Below are 11965 nucleotides of genomic sequence, written 5' to 3'. Positions count from 1 at the left end.
TCCTAACTCTATCCCACAGCTCTCAACTCAAGCATCACCTCTTCCAGAAAGCCCTCTGATTTTCTCATTTGTCTAATAAGTCTCCTCCAGCCAACCCTGAGAGCCCCAGGAAGGAACATGTGTACCCAGAACCTGAAAGAACCTGACACAGAATCATCCTGTTGTAATTATTTGTTGCAGGTTTACAAATGCCCAGAAACATCTGGAAGGAACACAGCAATCTGAGTGGCCTCTCTGGGGCTGGGGATAGGAGGGGAGTTCACTTACTGCTTCATTGCATCAGTTTTTAAGTTAGGACAAAAATGGTGACAAAGACTACCTTTCTTGTGGCTGTGAGGCTCAAATGAAACTAAGCAAGGGCAGGGAGGGGGGAAGTAGACAAGGGGCATTTTCCCAGCAACCTGGACCTCCCCCACCCCCAGGTCTGTTCCCAGTACATAGTCCCAAAACCCAGCCCAAACACCATCAAAATATTTATTAAAACCAAAGCATGAGGGAACAGAGCGGTTAGGAAGGCAAATCAAAGTGCAGATTGGAGGGTGGGGCAGAGCAAATAGTGGGGCAGAGGGGCCCCTGTGGTCTGGGCTAGCAGAAGCCCTTCACCCACCCCTCCTGCCCACCCTGTCAGTGAAGGTCCCCCACTCACCTCTCCCATCTCACATCCATCCTGGGGGGCAGCTGGGGCCCTGCAGTGACCCCCCCTGGGGAGGGACCACTCCCTTGATCCACCCATGGCTGTCAGTCAAGTCAGTCAGTCTGTCTCCCTCCCTCACTTTCCCAATAAATAAACCGCTCGGGCCTCAGCTCCTTCGGAGTAGGGCAAAGAAGAGCTCAGGGACCCCTGCCCCGCTCAGGGGTATAGGGAGTTGGGGCATCAGTCCCACATCCCTCCTACCCTTTGCTGGCGCCCCAGGCTTGCCAAAGAGGCCTTGATAAATAAATAACGCTCCATTAAAGCTTCGATCAGAAAAACCTTTAAGACGACAGAAGTGCTCTCGCTGCCCTGCAAACAAGCAGGCCAAGGCCTCGCCACCTGGCCTGGTCAGCACGCAGGATTCTGGGGGCAGGTGGCCACCCTGGGCCTCGTGGGGCCCCTGGAGCAAGGAGACCAAAAGTGCAGTTAGAGCCCCCACCACGCGCACACATGGACTCATGCACACACACGTGGACACACTGGGGCGTGTTTTCAGTGCACGCACACATGTGTTCACCTTCATTCCCCGGTACATGCACACACACATGCTCACACACCGCTCACCCTGTGTACACACATGTTGGGTGTTGGGTGCATGCACATACACACCACAAACAGAATCCTTCCCTTCCTGGCTTGCTCAGCCTCCTGGCAGTAGCCAGACTCCAGAGCTAGAAGCTTCTGGAGACAGGGGAGAGGGGTATAAATTAAACATTTCCAATCGGGCTGGGAGGACAGCCAGGGGCAGGGGGCTCCAGGGCTGCAAAGACAGGGTGGGCATCTCAGGAGGCCCTGGTCCCCCCCAAGCCCCGTCAGAAATCCAGAGGGGTAAGGTCCCCAAAGTCACAGTCGAAGAGGTCTCTGATGCCCTCACCCTCCTCAAGGCCAAAGTGGTAGTCGAGGGCCTCGTGGGGGGGGGACAGGCTGATGAACTCCTCAGGGAGGAGGCCGGAGAAGTCCTCCCGCACATGTTCCAGGAGCGAGTCGGCCGCCACCAGCGGGGACAGGCGGTCCTCGTCCACAGGGGCCCGCAGGCCGCCCATCCGGGAAAGGAGAGGTTCTGGGGAGATGGGGGAGCATCACAGGCCGGGGACGGCCCGCAGGGAGGGCAGAGGGGGCTATCGTGCCCACCCACCCAGCTGAGAGAGAGACCCTGACCCACCCTACCCGCCCACCCTTCACCCACCTTGCTCCAGGCTGAGCAGGGACTGGCTGGGATCCGCTGCAGGGGACGAGGGGGGAGATGATGTCGGAGGCACTGTGGTGGCACAGTCAACTGCCCTGTCCTCCTCTCCAGAAGCTGTCCCCTGGGACGGGGTCTTCCCAGGGCTGATCCCGCCTGTACTCTCCTCAGGGCACAGGAAAACGTCAATGGGGCCTTGTTTGCTCTTAAGGGAGATCTGAAAGGTCTGGGTGGAGGCAGCAGGCAGGGTAAATGGAGGCTCACAGGACCACCAACCCCGCCCAGCCTGTCCTGGGCAGGTCTGGAGTCCTGGGTCTCACCTCTGAGGAGTCTACAGCTTGGAGCTGGGTCTCGGGAGGGGCCTTGATCACCATGACCATCTGCTCTGCAGGGTCTGCGATGCTACGGAGGTCCTGGCAGGTCACGTAGGCCAGGGTTGGTGGAGTCAAGGACCACATGACCTTTGACCTCTGGGGTCACCCACCCAGAGAGTTCATAATTGCCCACACTTACTTAGTCTGTCCTATCCTCTCCATACCCCACCCCAGGGCCTGGCACATACTTGGTGGTTGAGCCTGTCTTAAGCCCTTGAGCCTCGATTTCCACATCTGTACAATGAGATCATTCTACCCCTCTAATCCCAAGGTAATGATGGGTGCCTGCAATAATTTCACATGACTTAACACAACTCCACACCTGGTGCTGAGAATTTATTCTGACCCATGATCTTGGTGTCAGTTGGTGGTTGTCTCCAAAACTTATAAACATAATTTGGGGGGGTGCCTGGGTGGTCAGTTAAGCGTCTGCCTTAGGCTCAGGTCATGATCTCCGGATCCTGGGTCCTGGGATCAAGACCCACATGGGGCTCCCTGCTCAGCGGGGAGTCTGCTTTTCCGTCCCCCTGCTCTTGCGCTCTCTCATGCGTGTGCGCGTTCCCTCTCGCTCTCCCTTCCCCTCTCAAATAAAATAAAATAAAAAACACATAATTTGGGTATTCACTAAAAAAAAGCAAACAAACAAAAACCACTTATTTTAAAATAAAGTTTCTAGGGGCACCTGGTTGGCTTAGTCAGTGGAGCGTGTGACTCTTGGTCTCAGGGTTGAGTTCAAGCCTCATGTTGGATGTAGAGATTAAAAATAAAACCTTAAATAAAAAATTTATATTTTTGTGAATGAAAGACAAATAAGAACTTAGATCTCTAAGCTTGAAGCTACTGCCCTGTACCAAATCACTACTAAATAAACGTTTGCCACTGCTGGTACTGTTTTAATCTGTGCAGTTCTCCCCTTTTACAGATGAAGCTGAGGCTCAGAGAGGTTCCGTAACTTGTCCAAGCTAACACTAAGTGCTCAGCCCAGAACTGGCATCCAAAGCCAGAGCCCCCTCCTGCATCCGGGGCCCGGGGTCGCCTCACGAGTCCCACTTGGATGGGGCCCCGCCCGCCAGCCTGTCCTCCACGGCAGCGCTCCGACAGCCCAAGGATATCGCTGGCTGTCGGCGTCCTCAGAGAGCAGCCGTAGTTGCGTGGTGCAGACGTGGATCAGGTGGTCCAGCTGCCGCTCACTCTCCTGGAGCTGCTGGAGGTCCTGGGTCAGTCCTTCAAGCCGCCCACCGATCCCCACTGCCGCATGGCTGCCTCTGCAGGACGCAAAGGGAGGGTCTGCAGCTCCCAGCCCAGGAGCCCTAACCCTCAGCCCCCAGTCTGCTGCTGCCCGTTCTGCAAGGCCAAGCAAGCCCTTGTCCCTCTCTGGCTCCCCGGCTGGGCAACAGCAGAGGGCGGAAGCTGGGCTCCAAGTCAGACTGGCAGGGGTCTAACATCGGGCCTGAATGGCTGTAAATACTGACACGCCCCTCACAGGGGGCAGGATAAGTAGATGATGGCACGGGCCTGCCATGGAATACTATAAGATTGTATAAAAGGACGAGAATGTATCAGATGTACAGATGGGGATGCACTTCCAAGACGTGTTGTCAAGTAAAAAGAAAAAAAATGACGCAGAATAGAATCCACCGAAAACCGAAAAGGAAGATGTGTCAAAGAGAGGGGAGTAGGATGGCCAGAAGGAGGGGAGAAGGGAAAAATAAAACAAGAATTAACAAGAATGAAACAGTTGTGTTAGACAATCCCACTGATGGCAAGAGAGGGCAGAATAGCCATCACCTAAGGGTAGGAGGGGTGGGCACCAACTGGAAAGGAGTGCAGAGAACTTTCTGTAGTGCTGAGTCCTGTTCTCTATCCTGATCTCGACAGTGGCTCCCCAGGCCAAGAACTACATGAAGGGCACTGGGCTGCAGATGTGCGATCTGTGGACTTCCCTGGGGGGGGGGGGGGGGCGGCGCCTCCCGCTCTGAGCCTCGGCTCCCGCAGCTAGACGACCAGGATGCGGACAGCGCGGTGGAGATCGCTCTCAGCTCCTCCACGCTGGCCCGGCCCGGGCCTCAGCCTCTGCCTGCCCTCCTGAGTGGCCGGTACCTACAGCCACTGAATGTGGTTCTTGGACTTCTTGGCAATGAGCTGGATGCCCTCGAGGACGTTGGTGATGTCGTAGATGCGCCGCTTCTGCACCTTCAGCACCTCTGCCGCCCAGTTCAGGTCAACAACGCCATCAGCTGAGCGGCTCAGCAGCTCCAGGAAGCGTTTCGTGGTCAGATTCAGCGAGGTCTCATAGCGTGACTTCTCCCCTGGGGATTTCACACCTGGGGGTCCAGGGGAGGAGGCTCCCTCAGTACCACCCCCACACCCAGGCAGGCTAGCCTTCCCGGCAGAGCAGGGCAGGACGATGGGGGTGGGATGGGCAGATGGCTCCTTCCCCTTGGCGAAGCCAACAGGGAGGGCCTGGGGCTGCTGCCTGCCAACCACACGACATTCCTCTTCTGGCTGGGGAACTCCCCACCCCCCAGGGCCTGGGGAAGCCATGCCAGGCGGCCACTCCAGCTGCCCCTCGGGGCCCCCAGAGGCCTGGCTCAGGTCCAGGCCTGACAGACCAGAGCTTACTTTGCAAGCATGTTTGTCTGTCCGCACCCCCAACTTGGGCCCAGTCAGAGGGCCGGCCTCGGCCCCAGCTCTGTGGGTACCTTTTCCTGGGTGGCGGCCTCTGCCCCGGGCGGGCCCGCTGCTCTCAGCCAGGTACTGATGGTCAGTTTCCAGGTCCAACCTCCGCTTTACCTATGGCAGAGACAATGGGAGGGTGCCCAATAACCAGGAGTGAGGACACCAGAGACCTGGCTCAGGGCGTGGTATTCCTGTGTCGCCCCTGCCCCACCTTCTCTACCAGGCCGCCGAAGTGTGAGGGAGGGGGAGATCCCAGGGGACGCAATCCTACCACACAGGACAGATCACTCAACTGGAGGGCAAAAGACCCAAGTTCAAGTTCTAGCTCTGTCACTACCTTCCTGGGTGTCTGTGGTGGTTTTAAAACAGGTCTGCAAATTTCCTGATACTCTTCTTTTCAAAAAAATGGGGCCTAATTCTCCTGCCCTTAAATACGGGCCAGATCTGGTAACTTGCTGCTAAGGAGCAGCGTGATGGAAGCAATGACAAGTCACTTCTTGGACTGGGTCAAACATGCACTCGAGCTTCCTCTTTCTCTTCTACATTGGACCACTCACCCTGGGGAGAGGCACGGCCATGTCACACAGGCCCAAGTGGCAAGGCACTGAGGCCTCCTCCAGTAGCAACATGAGTCTCAGAGACAAGTCCTCCAGCTCTGGTCATGCCTTCTGATGACTGCAGCCTGGCACAACATTTTGGCTACAACCTCAGATTCTGAGCCAGAAGCACTAAGCTAAGTCTCCTCTGAATTCCTGCCCCACCAAGTCTGTATGATAATCAATGTTTGTTATTGTTTTTTTTTATTAAGTTTTTAATTTCAATTCTAGTATCATTAACATACAGTGTTGTATTAGTTAAGTGCTTGTTGTTTTAAGCCATTAGAATACCGGTCCTTTGGGCCAGTCACCTCCTCTCTGGTTTCTGTCTATGAACATGGTGGCAGTTAGTGCTCCCCACATGCTTTGCACATGTTAATTCATTCCGTCCTATGGACTAGCAGCACAATAACAGCTCCGTTTTGGGGTGCCTGGGTGGCTCAGCCAGTTGGGCGTCTGCCTTCAGCTCAGGTCATGATCTCAGGGTCCTGGGATCAAGCCCCACATCGGGCTCCCTGTTCAGCAGGGAGTCTGCTTCTCCCTCTCCCTCTGCTGTTCCCCCTGCTTGTGCTCTCTGGCTCGCTCTCTATGTCAAATAAATAAATAAAATCTTTAAAAAATAATAATAACAATGGCTCCGTTTTACAGATAAAGTAACTGAAGCCCAGAAAGGCCCAAGGTCAGACGGCCAGGAAGCAGCTGAGCCAGAATTCCTGTCCAGAACACCCTCTGATTTAGTCACACACACTGGAGGATGGAGATCGCCCCAGAAGTCTCACAGATCTCAGGCCCATCCTGACCCACACCAGCCATACCTGCCCCTCCCTCACCCACAGGGTTTCCTAAGCTAGAACCTCATTCGGCAGCCACGCCCTCATCACATCTGGTTGCCAAGAAATCCCGTCAGCACAGCCGCTGTCTCCTCCCATGTGGACCACTCAGCCATCTCCCCGCCTCCATCTGTCCCTCTCCAGCCTAGTACCCTCTCTGCCACTTCTCCGTATGAACTTCTGCTGAGACAGATTTTCTCACAAGCCTCTGCCTCCAAGCCTTAGCCCATGCGGGTTCCCTCCCAGGAGTGCCCTCACCTCCTGCCCTCCCTCCTGTTCACACGGACTCTTTCCACCTCTGTGGGCAGGCACCCTACCCATCACTTAGGTCTTTCTGATCCTGCAATAAGACCAGACCTCTTCTCCCACCAAAGTGCCTCAAACCCGACCTTTCCCCACATTATCTCTTGCTACAAATTTCCAGCAATGTGTTTGTCTCACCCACAAGGCGGTGCCCCCTCAGAGGCAGGCGCTGGGCCTGAATCATCACTGTCCACCGTGCCTGGTGTTAACCAACGTTTGCCGAGTGAACCTCCGCACATGCCGCGGGGCCCAGAGCCTCCCTCTCACTGCACGTTGGTGGACGCCCTTGGGTGTCCCGGGGATAGAAGCACTCACACATGCCGAGTGCCTCTTGTGTACCGAGCACTGCTAAATGATTGCTTTACCTGCATTTAGTCATCAAACCCTCTGCCAGACCTTGCAACAGATGCCGGGATGACCTCCCCTTCCCAAGGGGCATGCAGCTCAGAAAGGTCGGACAGTGAGAGGTAGGGCCAGGATGTGAGCCCTAACAGTCTGGCACAGAGCCCACGTTCCTATCTACCACGTGCCCTGCCTCCCTGCAGCCTAGTCCAGAAGCCAGCCCCCAAAAGCCCCATGGACCGCCTCTCCAGCCTTGCCCCTTGGGCCTGAACCTAGCTTGCTCCTGCCAAAGGCACCCCTCATCTTCTCCCTGTTCCTCCAGTCCCTGCCCACCCTGAAGACAGGTCAATGCCACACCCTCAAGCAAGGGCTCAAGCAGATGTCCATTTCTGCCACTGCTCTCTAGAGATCTTGGCACAGGAGCCTTAAAAGGCAGAGGTGAAGATACACAGAACACTAGTGGACCACTAGTCTGGACCACTCCAACAACCATCTGTGGAAGGGGAGCCTCATAAAGTGTGGCTCATCCGGCCCCTGGAATACCACGTAGCTGTCAAGAACTAAGGCAGCGTGACATCCTCTCAAAGACATAATGACAAGAAAAACATCGCTGGAGGGCAATGCATTTATATGACCCTTTTTTTGGATGAAAAACCTCATGAAACATTTTTCTCTGGTTTAGTTTCTAATATTTTAGAATCCATTCTAGGAGTAACCTCTATATGGTGTGTGGGTGGGGGACAACAATGGGGGGGACTGTTACCATATCTATAAAGTGTGGATGACCCACTGCTTAAACACAGAAATAAAGGAAAAACGACAATTTCTAAAACTTAAAAAAAGAAAGCTGTCACAGCCACCTTAAAAATAAAAACAGGCAGGAAAAGAAAACAGAAGGAAAAACGGATGCGGTTGGCATCCTTCAACTTTTTAGTCTCTTAACTCTTTTTCTATAGTAAATATCTATTATATTTAATTTGTTTTTTAACAGCCATGACAACAGGACAGAAGTGGACAGGAAGGGCCAGGAGAAATGGCTGAATTGATTAGGGCCTTGTGTATGCAAGAGGTGCTCAATGAATGCTCACTGATGCAGAAGCTGAACCCATAGCTTATTTCAAAGACTGCCCCAAACCAGTACCAGTGCAGGTCAGAGGAGGCCGCAGCTCAGTCGTTCGGTGGCTACCCTGAGGTACAAGAGCGGGGAGTGCTGGAGGGCCAAAGCTGGGCCCCTGTTTCTGGACTTCAGCTCCAGGATGGCGCCAGCCCTCACCCCCACCCCCGGCAGAAAACGGCTGCCGGTGCTTCAGTGCTGTGAGGGCAGAGGCTCTTACTTGCCTGGGTCTAGTACCTCTTGGGCGTTCACGAACTCAACAACAGTTGAATGAATGGAATGCTCAGGCCCACAGAGGCTGCCCCTGACACCACTGGGGGTGGGGTGGAGCACATTTCCTCAGCCCAGTCTCTGGCAGTCCCTCGGAGCCTCTACAGCCCCGGAGTCTGCTAAGTACTGGTCAGTCAGCTAAACGCGGTTTTCAGGTCCAGGCCCCAGGCTGGCACCTGCAGAGAGAGGCCACTGGGATATAGATGACCCACCCCTTGGTACAATCCTCCTCCCTTCACCCACCAGAAGGGTCCCTGAACTTCCTTCAACCTCTGTTAGCATCTTCAGGAGGCAAAGCTTCCCAGTGGCTAACTGGTTAACCACTCCGTAAGTCTGGACTGGTCCCACCATTTCACTAGCCGAATGACCTACCAACCCTAGGCCTCAGCTTCCCTATCTGTAAAAGGGGATGGTTGTTGAGGGAGTTAACTGGGTGAAGTGCTTGGCACACAGCCTGACACACAAAACAGTCTCAAAACAATGGTGGCTCCTATTGTTATTATTATTAGCATCTTGGTGATTCCGGAAGGAAGGCAGCACTGGGCGAGGGGCCAAGGGAGTTAGGGGAGACTTGCCGGGATGCCTCAGGGACCAGCTGCCACCCAGGCCCCCATAAGCAGTTGGACAGCTTCCACCTCCTTTCCCTGGCTCTGCCTCACCCCTCCCACTTGCTCCAAGCCCCCTGCTGAGACCCCATCCTGCCTTGCTAGCCTGGCCCCCCCTGCCCCCTGCCAGCCTTCCACGCCCCACCCTCACCCACAGGCTCTGCCAGACAAACTGGTCTCCACACCCAGTCCTACAGCCCACAGGTCCAAACTTCAGGCCTCTACGCCCTTCTCCCCTGTAATTCAGCAACCTCTTCTGGGCCCCCCCAGTCCAAATTGGTCTTGAGCCTCTTGCTGCTCAGGGAACACTTTATCAAGGCATCTCCCTGGGATGTTTACTCTCTTCTGGCACTGGGGGCCTCCACTCCAGCTCCCAGAGGCCCAGCCCACCCAGTACTTCCCTGAGGGCCTAGGGGTCTGCCTGCCTGATTAATGAGGCTCCATGGCAACCAGGGCCTGTGAGGGTGGAGGGTGGCAGATGGAAGGACAGGCAGAGGGAGGGGATCAGCAGCTGGCCCAGCTACCCCGCCCCTGCAGAGAAGGCCTCCCGGCCAGGAGGCCTGTCCCCAGAGGCCCAGGCCTGCACCTGGCAGTGGAGCATCTAGGCAGGAAGGAGGGTCTCCTAAATGACTTTTCAACAGTCTGGCCCCAGGACACCCCATCCTCACCTCCCCAGGAAGCCATGCCCTCTACCCTGCCACGAGTTCTGGTCTGAAGCCAGCAGGCCTCAGTTCAAATCCCAGCCCCACCACTTGCAGCCGTATGACCGGGGGCAAGTCACTTCCCCTCCCTGGGCCTCAGTTCAGATGGGCACAGTGACAACACTGAGCTCACAGCGTGGTTGTGAGTTTTAGCTGGATCGAAGTCTGCCAGAGACCTGGCAATGCAGGCAACGCCAAGTGAATACACGTGGGCCATTATTACCACTGAGTCCGACCCTCGAGCAGCCCCGGGAAGCTGAGGCCCAGAGCAGAGGAGCAAACAGGGACTGGCCCGAGGTCACCCCGCACCCCGGGGCGGGGCGCGGAGGCCCAACCCAGGCTCGGCTCCGCCCAGCCCGAGAGCCTCGGCCCACCCCCTCCCCCGCCCCCGCTGCCTCCGGGCCAAAAACCGCGCCCCGCCCGGGTCTGCATGGGGGTCCAGACGCGCACTCAGCCCAGTGTCCCTAGTGTCCGTACCGGCGGGCGGCCGAGCGCAGGGCGCGGCGCGCTGGGTGTGGGCCGGGGCGCCTGCGGCGTGGCGAAGAGCAGCAGGTCGGGGTCGCGGGGGCCGGCGGCTGGCGCGGCGGGGGCCGGCGGGGCGCTGGCGTCCTGCGCCGTGGAGATGATGACGATCTGCGAGGAGTCGAGCAGCCGCAGCGCGCCGGCCCCGAGCAGGGCCTCCAGCGCCGGCGCGCATGGGCCGCCTGCAGGGGCCCCGGCCACGGCCATGGCGCTCACGGCCCGCGCGGCCCAGGTGGCAAGCGGCGGCGGCGGCGCGGGCCCATGGCGGCAGGCCGCGGCGAGGGCTCGATCCCGCTCCGCCCCCGGCCGCCGCTGCCTGCAAAGTCCCGGCCACTTTTACGCGCCAAATCCTTTTTGCCGCGAAAGAGCCACGAGCCGCCGAGCGCTCTCACCATTGGCTGTCCGGACTGTGACGTAGGCGACGGCGATGGGGCCCATTGGCTGCAGCGCGCCGGACCGGCGGCGGTGGGCGGGACGGGGCGTCGGCGCGAGGAGGCGCGGCCAATCGCGGGACCGGGCGCGCGCAGGCTTTGTCGGGGCGGTGCCAGGAGCTTTCGCACTCCCCGCCCCCAGCCGGGACTGTCCCTACCCGAGGCGTGGTGGCCCCGCTCCCACCCCGACGCACCGCATCCTGCTGATCCCTATATGTGGAGACCTTTAGGACAGAGCGTCCGTTCTGCACTTCACGCCATACGCAGACCTCACGTGACCCCTAGACTCCGCCACCTGTAGCCCCAACAACCTCAGTTCGGATCACTAGAAACTGCGCTTCCTCTTTTCTAGGCTCAGCCGCAGCTGCCGCTCCCATCCTCAACTTGCCCCACCTATACCACTTACTTTCAAATCCTGCACCTGCTTTGTCCCTCTCACCCTGAGCCTGAGCAGAAGGGGGCTGCTAGAAAATGGGAAGGGACATCTGGCCCAGTACAGCTTGGGGCTTTCCTGTAAGCCCCCTTTTAGCCGGAATCTCTTCAATAGCCAATGCACAGCTTCCGCTTGAACTCATTCATTCACCCATTTATTCAGCAAACGTTTTGAGAGCCTGCTCTGTGCCCCATTCTTAGTTCAGACCTTGAAGAGCTCAGACTAGTGAAAAGAGAAGGAGAGGAACAGAGGTAACAACGTTTGGAATATGATGAGGAATTTCCATCATTCACTCCCGTGTTAGAACTCACAAAGGGAGGAGGTGAGGGTGCTGAGCATGAAAATGCATTTAATCCGGAGGCCCTGGGACCTCTCCATCAGCCATTTTTCGCTGCTCAGGTCAGCTGATTTGACCAATATTGTCCTCTCCTCTGTGCCAGGCCTTGTGCCAGCTCTGAGGGCAGAGATGTGAGACTTGATCATTTCTATGAACTTGCCTGCCATCTGGTGGGGATGACCCACAGGAAAAATTTAAAAAGGAGCTAATACACAAACAAAGATCAAATCCCTAGGCCCAGCATAAACATGACTTCCTCCAGAGAGCCCTCCAGAGTCGTAATTACTCACTTCCTCCATTGCCCAATGCTGCCTCTGTTCCAACACTGACCACACATTCAGTTTCTCCATCTGCCTCTCCTACCAGACTGGAAGCTCCAACAGGGCCTCCTCCCAACACTGGTCTGGCCCAGAACAGGTGCTGAGAAAGGTTAGGAAAGGAACACACTGGTGCCTGAGGCTACACAGAGTACAGAAAGGAGGCCCTGGCTCGCTTAAAGGAGTCCTCAGCACCTGGCTTCAGAATCACCTGGGCACTTGTTAACTTTGGGC

General features: G+C 56.6%; 1 protein-coding gene across 1 annotated transcript; it reads right to left on the bottom strand.

Annotated features, from left to right (window-relative positions):
- Nucleotides 1-460: 460 nt before the first annotated feature.
- Nucleotides 461-10532, bottom strand: E2F1 (E2F transcription factor 1). Its single transcript, XM_045806713.2, has 7 exons — nucleotides 10169-10532; nucleotides 4954-5044; nucleotides 4356-4575; nucleotides 3364-3516; nucleotides 2198-2312; nucleotides 1881-2103; nucleotides 461-1754 (listed from the first exon to the last, which is right to left on the bottom strand). The coding sequence occupies exons 1-7, from the start codon at nucleotides 10418-10420 to the stop codon at nucleotides 1507-1509; spliced, it is 1302 nt and encodes a 433-aa protein (XP_045662669.1). The 5' UTR covers nucleotides 10421-10532; the 3' UTR covers nucleotides 461-1506.
- Between the last annotated feature and the right edge of the window lie 1433 nt (nucleotides 10533-11965).

The sequence above is a fragment of the Ursus americanus genome, chromosome 22 (genome assembly GCF_024610735.1).
Source record: "Ursus americanus isolate L20-20 chromosome 22, mUrsAme1.1.p, whole genome shotgun sequence".
NCBI classification, from domain to species: Eukaryota; Metazoa; Chordata; class Mammalia; order Carnivora; family Ursidae; genus Ursus; species Ursus americanus.
The sequence above is the reverse complement of the archived record's forward strand: the minus strand, read 5'-3'. Positions and strand labels throughout refer to the sequence as shown.